General features: G+C 55.3%; 6 protein-coding genes across 6 annotated transcripts; 3 read left to right on the top strand and 3 right to left on the bottom strand.

Moving 5' to 3' along the window:
• Window positions 1–121: 121 nt before the first annotated feature.
• On the bottom strand, window positions 122–1,914 carry BGZ61DRAFT_586184 (uncharacterized protein; the record flags this gene model as incomplete). The annotated part of the gene is made up of 2 exons (XM_046256431.1): window positions 1,333–1,914; window positions 122–1,267 (listed from the first exon to the last, which is right to left on the bottom strand). The coding sequence occupies exons 1-2, from the start codon at window positions 1,567–1,569 to the stop codon at window positions 122–124; spliced, it is 1,383 nt and encodes a 460-aa protein (XP_046107682.1). The 5' UTR covers window positions 1,570–1,914.
• A 522-nt stretch (window positions 1,915–2,436) lies between these two features.
• Window positions 2,437–4,453, bottom strand: BGZ61DRAFT_185614 (Pal1 cell morphology protein-domain-containing protein). Its single transcript, XM_046237742.1, has 4 exons — window positions 4,272–4,453; window positions 3,946–4,211; window positions 3,356–3,803; window positions 2,437–3,298 (listed from the first exon to the last, which is right to left on the bottom strand). Exons 1-4 carry the CDS (start codon window positions 4,288–4,290, stop codon window positions 2,478–2,480), a joined length of 1,554 nt encoding a protein of 517 aa, XP_046107681.1. The 5' UTR covers window positions 4,291–4,453; the 3' UTR covers window positions 2,437–2,477.
• Window positions 4,454–4,960: 507 nt separating this feature from the next.
• On the top strand, window positions 4,961–5,890 carry BGZ61DRAFT_475232 (uncharacterized protein; the record flags this gene model as incomplete). Its single annotated transcript, XM_046248667.1, has 3 exons — window positions 4,961–5,348; window positions 5,507–5,644; window positions 5,706–5,890. 3 exons carry the CDS (start codon window positions 4,961–4,963, stop codon window positions 5,888–5,890), a joined length of 711 nt encoding a protein of 236 aa, XP_046107680.1.
• A 2,688-nt stretch (window positions 5,891–8,578) lies between these two features.
• On the bottom strand, window positions 8,579–10,179 carry BGZ61DRAFT_446759 (uncharacterized protein). Its single transcript, XM_046245240.1, has 4 exons — window positions 9,584–10,179; window positions 9,141–9,525; window positions 8,967–9,062; window positions 8,579–8,901 (listed from the first exon to the last, which is right to left on the bottom strand). The coding sequence occupies exons 1-4, from the start codon at window positions 9,809–9,811 to the stop codon at window positions 8,834–8,836; spliced, it is 777 nt and encodes a 258-aa protein (XP_046107679.1). The 5' UTR covers window positions 9,812–10,179; the 3' UTR covers window positions 8,579–8,833.
• Window positions 10,180–10,572: 393 nt separating this feature from the next.
• Window positions 10,573–10,919, top strand: BGZ61DRAFT_185577 (uncharacterized protein). Its single transcript, XM_046237741.1, has one exon. It carries the CDS (start codon window positions 10,651–10,653, stop codon window positions 10,861–10,863), a length of 213 nt encoding a protein of 70 aa, XP_046107678.1. The 5' UTR covers window positions 10,573–10,650; the 3' UTR covers window positions 10,864–10,919.
• Window positions 10,920–12,294: 1,375 nt separating this feature from the next.
• BGZ61DRAFT_415473 (uncharacterized protein) lies at window positions 12,295–14,438 on the top strand. The gene is made up of 2 exons (XM_046243352.1): window positions 12,295–12,967; window positions 13,023–14,438. The coding sequence occupies exons 1-2, from the start codon at window positions 12,527–12,529 to the stop codon at window positions 14,238–14,240; spliced, it is 1,659 nt and encodes a 552-aa protein (XP_046107677.1). The 5' UTR covers window positions 12,295–12,526; the 3' UTR covers window positions 14,241–14,438.
• Window positions 14,439–14,694: the final 256 nt, after the last annotated feature.

The raw sequence follows: 14,694 nt of genomic DNA, 5'->3' as shown, positions 1-14,694 counted from the left end.
GGTTGTTCTCTTTTTACGTTGTGTGTGTTGATGTGGTATTCCGTGTCTCGTTTATGCCTTCGACGCGTAGACTGTGGTGCGTATTGTACACTTGATGCCTCTCATATCCTTGATGATGATGCTATACCCTTCGTCCCCCAAACCCTCCCGCGAGCCTCACCTCGCCAACCACCCTCTCCCTCTCCAGGAAGGCTTCCTTGACCCTCGCCCCCTCGACATCCACCGCCGTCCATCTCTGCTCGCGATCCCGCCGCGCGCCCTTGCGGCCTTCCCACACGCCCATGTCGTCCAGCAGCACCTCGACGACCCAGACGGTGCTCACGCCCGCCACCAGCGCAGCACCGCCATCGGCGACAGCGTGACGGTGGTGGAACGCCGCGGCCGCAGCCTCGGCATCGTCTCTGCCCCGCGGGATCCGCGTGCAGAGCAGGTGCAGGTCGAGCAGCTGCGCGAAGACGAGCCCGAAGCTGGGCTTGCTGCGGCGCGTCGAGGCCGGCGTCCCGGCGTGCGCGGCGTAGCCCGCCGGCGGCGGCGGCGGCGGGTTGAAGATGGACCGGAGGGTGGGGTCCGGCGCGGCCTTCTTCGCGGCGCCGCTGCCGCTGTCGGCCGGCGAGGGCGCCGCCGATGACGTGGAGTTGAGGAGCAGCACCAGCGGGCTGCTGGCCAGGTTGCGCGTGAGGTCGCGGAGGTGGGTGCCCAGGAGCTGCAGGGCCGAGTGGGCGGCGGCTTTCTCGCGGTGGGTGAAGAGGCTGGTCAGCAGGGAGGAGAAGTGGGTGATGATGATGATGTCGGGGAGTGGTGGCGTCTCTGGTTTGGGCTGTGGTTTGGACTGTGGTTGAAGTCGAGGTTGGGGAGCTGGGAGTGGCAGTTCGTCGTCATCGTCCTCCTGGCTGTCGCCAATCTCGTCCACCATGGTCCTGTCTTCCTCGCCCTCGTTAGCATTCCCTTCCTCTTGGACATTCTCTCGCTCCTCCTCGTCTTCCTTTCGCCTCTCCTCCACACTCCCGCTGTCCGCCGGCCGGTCCAGATCCGCCAACACCTCCCACAGCCCATCAAGGTCAAACACGCACGACAGCATCACCCGCTCCAGACACTCCCTCGTGCGTCCCGCAACCTCCCTCTGCGCCGTCCCTCTCGCCTGTAGCTCTGCTCTCACTGCATCTCTCAGGCCGCCCAGGATTGCACTGGCCGGCTTGGGCGTGACGACCAGCCCGCTCGTGACGCTGCCTTCGCCGCACAGCGAGTGCGCCAGGGTCTGCAGGCCCAGCTACAAGACGGCAAATATATCAGCAACCACGCTTCCGCATCGAATCTTGAGGCGCTAGAATGTACCTGTACACCCATCTCCTCATCCTCCGCACTCAAACCCGCGACGCTCCCGCGCTCAAACCCGCCAAGCAAGACATAGTCATCCAGGTCGGCGCATCCCGTTCTGCATGAGCCCAGAGCCGTGGCGGCATCGCGGCGCCGGGCTTCCTTGTCGGACAAGACCGATGCCGAGATGGGCTCGAGTGAAAAGTGAGAGCTCGCCTGTGGCGCTGGCACAGACGCGGCTGCAGGTGTCCCCATGCCTGAGTTCACAGTAAGTTGAATGGTTGAACTGAGTTGGTGTTGTGAGACTCGCGTGTTGACGTCAGGTTGTCATGTACTTGGTCATACAAGGTAGTTCTCACCACGACCAACCAAGTTTGCGCTCATCACTCATTAAGCATCCTACGTATCAGTTCGAACGTTTAATCTAGAACCACATAATTAATAAGATCGTAGTCCGAGTCGCTTTAAAGCGTCTTTGCCTTTGCCGCTCAAGTTCACATGCCCAATCACAGCACGCCTCGATCCGCACTTGGACCACATGCATTCCAACAGCCTCACTAAACTGAAGTGTAGCGCTTGGGCTATTCCAGTCTCATATACACAACTTAACTTCAAAAGAGGGAAAAGTTACAGAGTAGGCCTTGTATTGGTGCTTAGCAATCAACCGAGTCCCGGTATAAAAAAGATACAAAAAGTCTTCATGACACTCTCCCAATCCCTCTGGGAATTCAACTATCCCCAGTGTCCCCTCCAGGTTCAGGATCCGTCTTGGGGAATCAATAGTCGAGTCTCCAAATCAAAAGGGCGGGCAGTTTGTCCTATTTCGCATAACCATTGCCCCGGCCCGAAATCCGATCTATCCATAGATCTCTCATCGCGTTCTCTTCTCATGTCAGGTCCTCTAAAGCAGGACTCACATTCCCTCCCAATCCCGCATGCCCCAAGTCTTTGCCGCCGACTACGGGTGCTTTACAAAGGAAAGACTCCTAGTATTGTAGTGAGGAGTGTACTGCGTTTCTTTCCGTCTTCGTTGGTCCTGTATTTTCTTGGCTCCGTTCCAATTGGGACGGATTCCAAGTAGTCTCATTCTCAGGCCGGGTGTCCATCAGACTCTCCAACCATGATGCTCGCCCTGTCTCTAGTCGCCAGGCGCTCAGTCTCCACTAGACAGCTGTCCCGGGCTGGGGAGGGGCACTGCTGCCATCTGGTCGAGGTCTCCGTCCACCCTTCAAACTCTTCATCCGACCCAGGAGACCCGTCGGCTTTGGTGGCGCACTGTCATCCAGGGCCGAGGTCCCATCAGTCGTCGATCGTCGCTCTAGAATAAGGCCTGCTGAGGGACGTCGGTTTGTCGGGGCTTGGTTGGGTGGTGATCTTGCGTCATCTCGTCCCTTCGTGCTGAACCCTTCCTCGCCCTTGTTGTACTCTGAGAAGAACGGGTTGTTATCCGAGAGGTTGCTTGCGCCAGATCCCACCGCCTCGGGCGAGATCCTGGAGTAACCACCCTCACCCCCTGACCGGCCTCCATTGTCGCGAGGGCCCCCGCCGACGCGTCGAATGCGTTGCGCCAGCGACTTCTTGCGCTGGAGACCACCCTCCATGTTCTCCTGTGCCTGCTCTACTTGGCGGCGAACGATAGCGCTCCTCGCAGCGGGCGTTCCCTCCAAAAATGTCGAGGTTCCCAGGCCATGAGATTCGTCGCCATGAATGATGTCCTGGCCGACGGGATTGAAGATGGGTGGTTCAGCGCGAGATGAAGAATACATGGCGTTGGCCCCTTTCCCACCCCTAGCATAGTCCCGGAAAGCCTCATCGGTAGCATTGCCCATAAAGGCAGAGTGGTCGGCTGTGCTGTTGAGTGGGCCAGCACCGCCCAGGGAGTTGTTGAGCGAGTCCTTGGGGAAAGCCTGCATGGGCGCGCGTCGGCTGCTTCCACGATTCCGGTGGGGGTTCAAGGCATCAAAGGGGCCGTCATGATGGAAGACTTGGTTCATGTCAGTAAATGGGACGGTTCAACAGCAGTGAGACTATGTCAGCGTACCTCCAGTTCCGTAGATGCTCGTCGCATCAAGCTGGTCAATGATGTCCATTCGTCGACTAGGACGGCCTGACTTGCTCCTCTCTTTTCCCTCGCCACGACGCTGTCGGTCGCGCTCGCGTCGCTTGGCTTCAATCATCCTCTTCTCCTCCTCGGTCAGAGGCTGTGCGTCAAAGTCCAGGACAGATGATTCGGAGTTTCGTCGCGGGCGTCGTTGCTGGGGTTTTCGCTGAGGTGAGTTGGGGCTTGGGCGAGGAGCACCACCGGCTTGCATTCTTCGAGCTCTGAGAGCCTCTTCCTGGGAGCGCGTCGGGCGGTGGACGCCGTCGGGTGGTGCCTGTGGCTTATCACCTCGTCGAGGAGGTGGGCGATCCATGGGACGACGAGGGCCGCCAGGTGGTGGCTTTGGCCGGTCGGTGGCAGGCGTGGTATCGTCAAGAGTCAAGGAGTTCTGCAAAGCACAATGGTTAGCGATTGGTCGCGTGCGATTCACGCCAAGTTCTCTGAGGCGGTCGCGGGTGCAAATGCGGGCGGGGTCGGTGACTGGTGATGCGTTTGCCATCGCGACAGTGAGCAGCAGTATCAGTACATACAAAAATCTCCTCGGCGGATAGTGACTTGGAATCGGACTGGTGCGACATGATGCCGGGGGGGGACCTCAACGGCTGCGGAGGCGCTTGATCGAGGAAAGGGTTTCGCGATAACGGGCGAGCTGGAGGGTCATCAAAGGGCGATGCGGGTTTGTTGAGGAAAGGAGAGTCGAGGCTGGCGGGCGACGGAGCACGATTGCGGAAGGGATTGTTGGAAGATAAGTTGAGTGTGAGGCCGTTTGAGGACTGACCAGAACCGGTTGCGTGGCCTGCTTCCAAGAAAACCATCAGTTGGCGACCAAGCAAACGCATAGGGAGCGGGCGCATGCATGCAAATGACGACGACATATGGGCCGGGATGAAACAGACAATCTCCTCTACATGACACAATAGGGCCACCAGCTAAGTGGATCGGATGGCAATGCGATGGTGAGTTGTCTGCCAAGTTGGCACGCAGTTGGCACGCACCCCTTTCCGTCTCCCCTTCCCCTTCCCCATCCAGTCCCCTTTGCACTTTGCTGATCGCAAGCGCCGGGCTGGGGCAGGAGTCGAGCGAATCCTGGTGGGAAGTCGAGAGGGGAGGTTTCTTAGGGGCTCTTGGGGGTGTCGTCGCAGGAGTATCAAAGCGAGATCAAGGGGTGGGTGGGCGCTTACCGGTCTGGAAGGACTGAGCAGTCGACATGATTGCAAAAGATTGAGCTCGGACAGTCAGTGGTGGTTCGGTCGCAAATGCCCAATAATGGGAAGCTGGATCAGTCCAGTGCAATGCAGAGCAAAGTAAAGCAGAGCAGGAGAGTAAAGCTGATGAACGGACTGAGCCGAGTCGAGGACCTGGTTTGGATTGGATTGAATTGCCCCGGACCGTCTTTCGCGAGATACGTAGCTCCGAAAGGGTTAAATTCCTTTGACCTGGGAGCCCAGACCTAGCGTCATACCAGGTCGCAAAACAGTCAGGACGCCACCCAGGACCGAGTCGGATCCCCGTCAGTCAACCGTCCTGTCAGGGCGGCGATGGACGATGGGGCGGGTCAAGGGCCGGTCTCTTGCCGGGTTGGTGGTGGATTGGCGGTGCCTAAGGAGTCGAGGACCAAGGGCCTCGGAAAGGAAAGGGGGGTTGGCTCGTCTGAGAGTGCACGACGATCGCCCGAGCGGCGGAACCACAAGGACTCTTGGCCGTGACGCGTCGGGAGGCGGTTGGGTTGGGCTGATTGCCAGGTATCACCACGAGTGCACTGGCGTCGTGGTCGTGGGCCGGTGCAGAGACGAAATAGATGAGAAGGGTTGGCGAAGGCAAATCGCTTCCGATCTGCGGGAGTCGGCTGAAGTAGAGCGACTACAGATGTTTCGTGCTCGGCTGGCCAGTCGTCGGGGGTGTCTATCAGCGGGGCAGCCCAGTGCGTGCGGCTGTGAGTGGAGGGATGGACGCTTCGGGTTGGGCTGGCACTTGGTCTGGTTTGGTCTGGTTTGGTCCGGGGGTGTTTTCACCGGGTGGATTGGCCGTGACAGACAGAACTGTGCCGTGCCGTTCGACAGGGGGTCGAGGTGACACTGCGACAGAGGCCAGGCGAGTTGATCAAGAAGGCTGCTCGATTGAAGCAGAAGCGAGTGGGCGAATGTTTGGGCGGCAATCTGTGTGTGTATCGGGACAGTCCGGGTACGAGCAGGGAACAGGCCGAGAGTCACGTTGAGAGTAGATCTGAAGGTGAGTGAGAGCAAACAGGCGGGAGAGGAGAGGGCGCGCCGCTCTCTGGCTAGGTGCACAGGACAAGCGGTGGGCTCGGGAGCCTACAGCGAGAAGGCGGACCAAGAGGTACTAGGTAGGGATTTCGAAGTTGGGGTTCGGATGCGCGTGTGCGGGTTCTGGCAGGCGAGAATCAGGGGTGCGTGCGTGCGATTGATACTGGGTGAGCAATATGCAGCCGTAAGTCGGTGTTGGGCGAGTTGCTGAGTCTGTCCGTGTGGTTGTGTCTGTGTCTGTGTGTGGTTTCTTTGATGCTACGGGAACGTCGGTGGAGAGTCGTCTGGCACCGACTTTGGTGGTGAGCGATGAATTGCGGGCCGTCGTGTCTGGATCTTTTTCTGGGTCACAAGGGGAGGAGTAGGGGACCAGAGGCAGGGGGTTTCGTGTGAATCCGACGTTGGGAGATTAAAAGTAATGGAGAAGTAAGAAGAGAGTGAGAGAGAGGCGAGGAATACACGAGAAGAGAAGACGGCTGAGGGAAAAGGGGAGAGGGAGGGAGACAGAGAGAGACAAGAGACAGAGCCTTGTTTGCCAAGCTGGAGGGTGGGAGGAGGAAGAAAGAGAGAGACAGAGTAGCGAGAGCGGAAGCGAGAGAAGGCGAGACCGTCGATTCCGGCTGAGCTGGATGGCGCAGAGGGGTGAGGAGACTGAGAAGGGAAGGACGGCAAGAAAGAACCCGACGACTCAGGAACAAACGGGGTCCCTGGCTTGTGGGTTTGGGGGCATCTGCCTTTGCATCTTACTGTGCATGCAAAGTATATACGTACATAGTATCCAGATGGCGTTTGGGACTGTTGGCCAGAAGGGTGCCTCTCTCTACGCGGAGAGTCGGGGACACGGGACAAGGGGACAACTAGTCAGAGTGGCCTGCATAGGCGGCCGATGTGGATGGGGCAAATTCGAGATGCATTCTCTCGCGGATTCCCTCGTTTCCCCAGCTTAGACATTGCATGAGCAGGGCCACCACCGATCCAGCGGTAGTAACAGCAGCAGCAACGGCAGCAGTTACTACCGCAGCAATTACAACAATACGTGCATACAATACGGGGCACTACGTAGTAAATAGGTAAGTTAGCTAGCATCCATCACCGATCCCACCTCGCATCACGCTCCAGGGACCGCCAGACCATGGGGAACATGCATCACGAGGACGCCGTGGAGTTTGCCCTGGACGCTGCTGCTTGTAGCGCAGCCACTAGGACCGCCGTGGCGTGCACTTCCCCATGTGCTTGGTGCGGTGCACTGGTCTTAGGTACCTGGTAGGTATGTACGGAGTAATACCCAACGTTCAACATTCAGTCTAAAATAGTGCCTAATAGCCCGTCGTCCACGCGTGGATCAGGGACACATGGCCAGCCACCGGCGGCTCGTGGATTGGACTGAATGAGAGCGCCTGGAAAAACACAACGCAGTGCAGTGCAAGTGGCGTTGCCTCTTGTCGCAGGTCCCTCCCTAGAGCCCTCCCTAGAAGTAATGGCAGGCTCCGTATCCCGCAGATTGGTTTATTATTAGTTCCATTTGCGCTCATGCCTCTGGGAATGGATGGATTCTGGTGTCCCGCCTGGGCCCGGGACAGCCAAAAATGGAATCACCGTCGCCCGGGAAGTGCTCCAAGTGCTCCATCATGGGCATCTTTCATATTTCCATCCCCACGAAGTCTCCAGGGTTCCATCTGCAGTCCCACGGTCCCCTGACGCCAGGACCGACGCCAGGGCCGGGCGCCTACTGGCTAAGGGACTGTTGGTCCCGGCGCGACAATGCTCAATTTACTCTTTCGACGCCGGCGCCGTCTAGCGGCATCAGGGGAACTAACAGCACCTTGGAGGGCCATCCATGCATCATGTTCTTGCGGCATCGCATTTGGTGATGATGTTAATTACTGACGATAATAACAACTAAGCCTGCCAAGCTCCATAAGCACGGACTGCCAGACCTATTCTCCGCCGTGTCCCACGCTCTATTCCCTAGAAACCACAGCAACAACGGCCCTGATTCACCAAGACCTAGAGAAGGGGTCACGGTCTCGCCGCGGGGGAAGCCAAATTCAGGGACCAAGGGACCGGGGCTCTCTCGTCTATGGTCTATGCGATCGACGTCCCGCTCATGCTCATCTTCATGCTCATGCTACTACCCAGAAAAGGGAAAAAATGCCACCTCGTGTTCGCCACGGTACTGATACAGGCGGCTCCAGTCTCCCAGCTGGCCAGCCTCCCCCCCCCCCTTGACCCCTCCACCTCGGGATAATAAGGCCTCCCATCATGGCGCCAATCTACCTATATTACACTAATATGTCGTCTCAGGTCTCTCTGGGCTTGGTTCGCGTCATTCTCGGTAAAGGGGAAATTCAACCTTCTTTTTCGGCGTCGGCCTCAGAACATCCGCTTACATCGTGTACGCGATTCAATGCAACGCGAGCACTCAACTCGGGAGTCGACGGCCGAGTTGAGCTCAGCAAACTGTCGGCAATTTCCCCTGTCGGTGCTATGTCACCACAGGAACACATACAGTAAGTAGTTCCTACACAATCTAGTAGACAACCCACAGTCATAGCAAACAGTACTGATAGCAGAGCTTCGTACACGGTTGTAGCACGTGTCGCCCTGGTCGGCCAACACCAACCGTACGACGTTGAATTTGGTGTGACCAAGTACTATGTATGTGATAAGTACTACGTAGTACGGCATGCTCGTCACCTCCCACGTCCCACAAGCTCGTATTGATGCGAATGCATGCCCCTGCCAGGATAACCAAACACACGGGCAGCGGCCGATCCCAATCAGATCCCAACCAGATACGGCTTCATTCTTCGGAACGTTGAGACCCACGCTACGCGAACACGCGCGCACCCGCGCCCGTACTAAGCTGCTAAATTGCTCCGTTGAATATTCACCACCATCTGGCTCTCAGGTGTGGTCCGCCCAGACTTCGCCAAAAGACGCGGTCGTCGAATTACGAGAAATTACTTCAATTTCCAGATGACCCCTCCGTGCCGCGAGACCTTCTTGCGCTACCAAGAGTGTCCCACATGACGGCATTCACTCTCCCCCACGAGGCGCTATGTGGGTGCTACTTTGGAATGGCTTAACTATTGAATCTTGCTGGACTGCTTTCATCTACAACCTCAGGAACGAGATCCTCCAAGACCTTGATTTACCAGGGAAGTTTTAGTGGGGTCGATAGATCCCCTCCAAGGACGACTTCGGCCGTCCCAATATCTCCTGCCCATTCGAGATACGGTCAGAATATGCTTATGCCACCTTGACAAAATACGAATATGACTTACGAGGTCCACGAGGAGCCCAATACTCTCCCGACTTGCTGATATCCAGCTTGTCCGTCCAGTCGATCAAGCTGGCAGCTGCCTCATCCGGTGTCACCGCTATGTCACACCCGACATGTTAGCCCTCGCTTTCTCAAGCATATCCGACAATGAGATTGAATCCCGTCAGCAACCTACCTCCGCCGTCATCCCAATACTTGTCGAACCCGACGCCCTTGGTCATCTCGGTACGCATGAAACCCGGGTGCACAATACTGATAATCACCCCCTTCTCCTTGAGATCCAGGCTAAGTAGCTTGCCTGCCATGTTGAGTGCCGCCTTGCTGGCGTGGTGGGCATAGTTGCCGCCACCCTCCTTCTCGTGCCGAAGCCCGATGCTACCAGCTTCGGATGAGATGAAGACCACCTTAGACCCCTTCTGCAACAAGCCGGCCTTCACCAGTGAGTGCACGATGAACACGGGTGCGATGGAGCTGGTCGTGTACATCCGCACTTCCTCTTCCCAGTTGGGTCCTTTCTCCACGGTGAGATCTTCAGTCGAGAAATGCCCAGCCGAGATTATCTTGTTGGCAAACTTAGAACTCGGAACTTGCCCCTGTCTCGTATCTCTGATCACTCACCAATTCAGCAAGCGGCCGGGGCTCTGCCTCGAAAGATGCGGCCAGCTTCTCACCCACTTGGGGATCCATCAAGTCGATCCCCGGAAGCCACTTCACCTGAGTAGGGAAACCCTCCGGGCTGGATGTCGATCTCATCGTGCCATACACCGTGTTCCCTCGCGCAACATGTTGCTTGACCAGGCTGGCGCCCAAGCCCCGAGTGGCCCCCACGATTAACACCAACGACATGACGGTCCAGCTTGTTCGTTTCGAGTAGTTCTGTATTTTGGTCGGGATGGAATGTGGGACGTGTCTTTGCCAGATTGATGTCACAAACACGTTCGCTCCCTCGCAGTCCGGTTCCTGCTTGCGTGATGTAATGGATCAATGGCGGGGTATCACGTTCTACGTCTTATCTCCCACCATAAATCAACACCACGGCGCGCACTTACATCAGCTAGTGCACTAAGAAGCACGGTACATTGAATTGCAGTGATACTTGAGCAATATCTGCCCCTTTAGCAGTGTTGATTTGCTGGCAAACTTCCCTAATCATCTCGTATGAGGCCGATGTCTCTCAGACATTGGACTGAGACTCTTATTCCATAGTGAAACCCGTTCTCTATTTCCTCTCCATAGCAGTCTCATCTCAGAAACAATAACGTGCCACACCGCCTCATAGCTCATTGGTAGCAGCCTTAGGGACTCAGCCACTGGATTCCTGCTGGGTCAGAAAGGAGTTAATGGTCCGAACAGACCAGCCACCAGGCTTGTCCCAAGACACGGGAAAGACAATCGTCGATCGCCGGGGTACAGGGTAGGTGGTTATTTTCACTACCACTACCCCCTTGCATCAATAACGATTCCATCTCATAAGTCTCAGCAATAAGACCAAGACCCGGGAAGAGATCCACGTGAGCAAACATTAAAGGGACTCAGGATCAATCCTCTCGGACAATACAATGACAAGATGATTATGTCTCGCTAATATCGTTGTGAATCTTGGCCGATGCTCTCGTCAACTAAGCCAGCACTCTTCAACAACCAGCCGTAGCACCACAATCACATATTCTTGCGAACAAGCAGTCATGGAAGCCTGCGAAGCAAACTTCGACTACTCACCAGCTGAGACTCTCACAGCAAAGCAGCAGTACTTCCCCTCGCAGCACATGATGATCTTGTGCGGCTGCGTCTCCGTCGACCCAGTCGTCCGCAAGATCGCCATCTTGCGCGACACATCCTACAACCTCATCCATCTCTCTAAGGGTCGCAAGAACATTGGAAAGAATGAGCCCTCATAGCTTTAGGTGCAGATTATCGAACGACCATGGAGCAAAATTACAAGCTACGAGACCGTAACCATTCTTTCAAACCCCAAGCCTGTGAGTTGGTTCTTTGCTTCACCGGCATGATCTGCATCCGTTAACCAAACCGAGCCCATATCTATTCATCTGGGCTGAGCGTATATCCATTGGCACCTACAGCCACAATTTCTTTCTGTAGTTAGGGGACATAGTTGCGAGTTACTCTACGTGACGCTTCAGGGCCAGTAGCTTTCCTAGTGCCGCGGTGCTCTCGTCCATGCTCTCATGTCCCTCTAAGACCGATTCCTCGCTCACAGGGAGAGTGTCTCTTCTGCGGGATATCTAGAAGGCCCAGGAGACCAATTGTAGCCTCTGCATTGTCATTTTTTAATACCTCATAGGGCCTGCTAAGTGAGTTGTACCCCCGAGACAAAAACGGCTCTACCTGGGCAATATCACGAACTCGGGCGGCTTACATGCTAGCATACTACTCCTATGCACCCCAGACCCTGTGACTCGGGGCACCTTAAATGAACGTTCGTCTGGGAAATATACTGCAATAACAAGCTGAAAGTCGAATTTATATCCGTGATGATTACTGTGGTATATTCCTTCTTATGTTGCTTAGTTCGGCGGAACTGGTGCCTATGATGCTCTAAGACCTGAATATTGCGCTCGGGGGGATATTTCCTTCTTTTAGTTTGGATTGCTGGGCATATGTCGAGAGGGGCATTTTTATGTGGTGAAATAAAATATTATTGCATCTTTAAATGGTTTCTTTTGTTAATTAGTTGCATGGCGACAATGTCAGCCGTTGAAAAAAGATAATCAGGCCACTGGACGGTCGCATCGCGTTAGTAGAGGAACAAAGCGCCTCTGCGGCGTCGCGGGGGAGCTCAAAAATGACGTCGGTCATTGCCCCTCTTTGGACCCCAATTTCTTGACGCCCAGCCCAACAACCCGCAATATCACCAACCAAAGACACGGAATTACTGATTCCATTGGACACGAGAGCCCCAGAAATTAGGTCAATTGAAAGCCCCTCAACGCCCAACAGGCACAGCCGGGGGTTTTCAAGTGCCGCTCAGTACGTGGCTCTCCGCCACAACTCGTGAGGATTTTGGTGTCCTGTTAGGTCAATGCTCCCGGCAATGCGTGATCGGCAGTGGGCGGTCGGAACTGACGGGCTTTGACGGGTTCAACTTGGAAGTACAATTCCATGGAAAACATGGACACAATAAATAAAGCACAAGGGCCTGCAGGCTTCTATTTGGGCTTGATCTAGAGGAGTTTCTATCGCTTTCCCCAAGTGTCGGTGTGTTAAGTTGCTCCGCATTTGTTGCTATACCCGTCCAGAGTTCGATGGTTACAGGCACTACATCCGCTATTTCCATCCGTCTCCCACTCTCACCAAAGCTTCCAAGGTGCATTATGTCATTCATACCAATGTCTAGCCCAGCAGCTCCCGAACATCTGTCTGGAACTTCGAATGAAACAATAGCTCCGTGAGGCATAATTAGTTTCCCTCTCAAGAGAATAGCCCGGTACGGCGCTTAGTCAGCTGGCCTGATCAATGCGTCCTCCGAAAGTCCACGCGACCATGGCCTAGTAGATCTACCTTACCAACATCACATCTCCCGACTCTGGGATCCCGGTCAAAATGGCTTCCTCCACGACTCTCCCGCTCCTGGCGGGCAAGATCACCCTCTCCGACGCATTGGAGGACGAAAACGACATCCTCGAACAGCTCTCGTACCCCGCAAAGCGCTCAGACTTCTGCGCCGACCTCGTCACCCATTCCGACGACATTAAAGACATTGTGTCACACCACCTGGGCGTCTCCGGCGCCTCATGCCAGGTCCCCGCGGTCGAAGAATGGATCCACGGCAGCTTCAACGTCTGCATTCCGGTATACGTCAATGAGGAGAAGAAGGCCATCATCCGGTTCCCCTTGCCGTACAAGGTTGGAGAGTCGACCCACCAAGGCAATGCCGAGGAGAAGATCCGCTGTGAGGTTGCTACGTATGCATGGATGCAAACCAACTGCCCCTCGATCCCGATTCCCACTCTCTGGGGGTTTGGATTCCCCGGTGGTCCAAGTGTAAGAGCCCCAAGTCAACCGTCCTGTAACGGATGCTAACTGTCGGTGGCTACAGTTCACCCTCCTCAGCCAAGCACCCCTCTTCTCACGACTCGGCTGGTATATTCGAAGCTTCGTATCTTGGATGCTAGGGAACCCCGCTCGGTCCGGCTATGCCCTCCACTCCCACGGCCAGAGGCTCACGTCTGGATATTTGCTGTTGGACTACGTGCAAGATGGACACATGCTCTCTGAGACTTGGGATACCGGCCGCGACGACAAAACACGACGCGCCGCACTCTTTGGAGGCTTGGCTCGCATCATCCTCACCCTTGCAAAGGTCCCGCTCCCTCGAATCGGTTCACTGACCATGGACAACAAAGGCGTGGTTACCTTGACGAACCGACCCCTCAAACGACAACTCCACCAACTCGAAAACCTAGGCATCTCAACCGACATCCCCCGGGACAAGACCTACATCTCCAACGACACATACCTTCTGGATCTACTAGCATGCCATGATAAACGAGTTCGCGGCCACCCCAACTCAATCATCGACGAAGACGACGGCCATTCACTGCTCTCTGCCTTGACCATTATGCGGGCTCTGGTACCACAATTCACCGATCAGGAACGCCGACATGGTCCTTTCTCCCTCATGCTCACAGACCTTCACCAAAGCAACATCTTTGTAGACGATGATTGGAATGTGAAAAGCCTTATCGATCTGGAATGGACATGTTCGCAACCAACTGAGATGCTCCGCTTCCCACATTGGTTGTCTGGTCGAACGATGGTTGAAGTTACTGATGAAGCTTTGGTTACTTACAATGAACGATACGAAGAGTTCTTGACCATTCTGGAGTCTGAGCAGACAACTCCTGGGACTCAGTCCGATACTGAGACTGAGACTGAGGTCGAGACCGAGAAGACCCAGAAGGATGAGAATGTGACCCCGTTCGCAGAAATAATGCGAGCTGGATGGGATTCTGGAAACGTTTGGTATTTCAACGCTCTGGAGAGCTTCTCGGGAATCTACAACCTCTTCATCCAGCACGTTCAGCCGGAATACGGCGACGAAGCCGTGGAGAGCTGGAAGGACTTCCAGCAATCGACATGGCCGTACTGGGCGCCGGGCAGCAGGCAGTTCATCGCTGGAAAGATGCAGCAGAAGCAGCAGTACTTGGACCAGGTTCGGAGGGCATTTGAGCATAAAGAGGAGGAGTTTGAGGAGACGGAGACTGAGACGGAGACTGAGGACGAGTCTGAAAGCGATTTTGGCAACGAAGTCTAGAACAAGGCCTGTAAGGCTTGTTGTTGGTGCACATTTTCGTCAAAGAAAAAGTCTTGTAATTCAGACCACTAGCACAGTACTGAAATTACAATGGCTCACATAAAAAACCACCTGGTCAAGAGACCAGAAATCAGACCATTCCATCATATGATGAGGCTCGCGCCTACATGAATAAAAATCCCAACTCATTGCTTTTTCAACTATTCTGTCGGCCTCCATATCTCCCCACATCGCCTTCACCGCCGGTTTGGCGGTGAAGGTTTCCGTGCTTGCATCACGGGGTGTCGGTTTTAGTGCATGCCGCTTTAGCGCCCGTTGATATCCTCTCGTGCTCAGTATTCCTTGCCGATTCTCGAAAAGGAGATTCCGTCGCCTTTGATTCACATTCTCGACTGTTGCTTGATAGGGACTATCACTCCACCGACGGGGTTGAACAGGAGTCGTTTCTTGACTG

Source organism: Ilyonectria robusta, assembly GCF_021365365.1.
Source record: "Ilyonectria robusta strain PMI_751 chromosome Unknown BGZ61scaffold_5, whole genome shotgun sequence".
NCBI lineage: Eukaryota > Fungi > Ascomycota > Sordariomycetes > Hypocreales > Nectriaceae > Ilyonectria > Ilyonectria robusta.
The sequence above is the reverse complement of the archived record's forward strand: the minus strand, read 5'-3'. Positions and strand labels throughout refer to the sequence as shown.

Bases quoted from the DNA above. Each gene is read 5' to 3' on its own strand.
- BGZ61DRAFT_185614 (XM_046237742.1), bottom strand. The intron at 3,804-3,945 runs GTATGTACTGAT...TGTGCTTTGCAG, and splicing joins TATCCGCCGAGGAGATTTTT to AACTCCTTGACTCTTGACGA. The intron at 3,299-3,355 runs GTACGCTGACAT...ACATGAACCAAG, and splicing joins GAGCATCTACGGAACTGGAG to TCTTCCATCATGACGGCCCC.
- BGZ61DRAFT_446759 (XM_046245240.1), bottom strand. From the start codon at position 9,811: ATGTCGTTGGTGTTAATCGTGGGGGCCACTCGGGGCTTGGGCGCCAGC. The intron at 9,063-9,140 runs GTAGGTTGCTGA...GGTGTGACATAG, and splicing joins GTATTGGGATGACGGCGGAG to CGGTGACACCGGATGAGGCA. The intron at 8,902-8,966 runs GTAAGTCATATT...TCGAATGGGCAG, and splicing joins TTGGGCTCCTCGTGGACCTC to GAGATATTGGGACGGCCGAA.
- BGZ61DRAFT_185577 (XM_046237741.1), top strand. From the start codon at position 10,651: ATGGAAGCCTGCGAAGCAAACTTCGACTACTCACCAGCTGAGACTCTC.
- BGZ61DRAFT_415473 (XM_046243352.1), top strand. From the start codon at position 12,527: ATGGCTTCCTCCACGACTCTCCCGCTCCTGGCGGGCAAGATCACCCTC. The intron at 12,968-13,022 runs GTAAGAGCCCCA...CGGTGGCTACAG, and splicing joins GATTCCCCGGTGGTCCAAGT to TTCACCCTCCTCAGCCAAGC.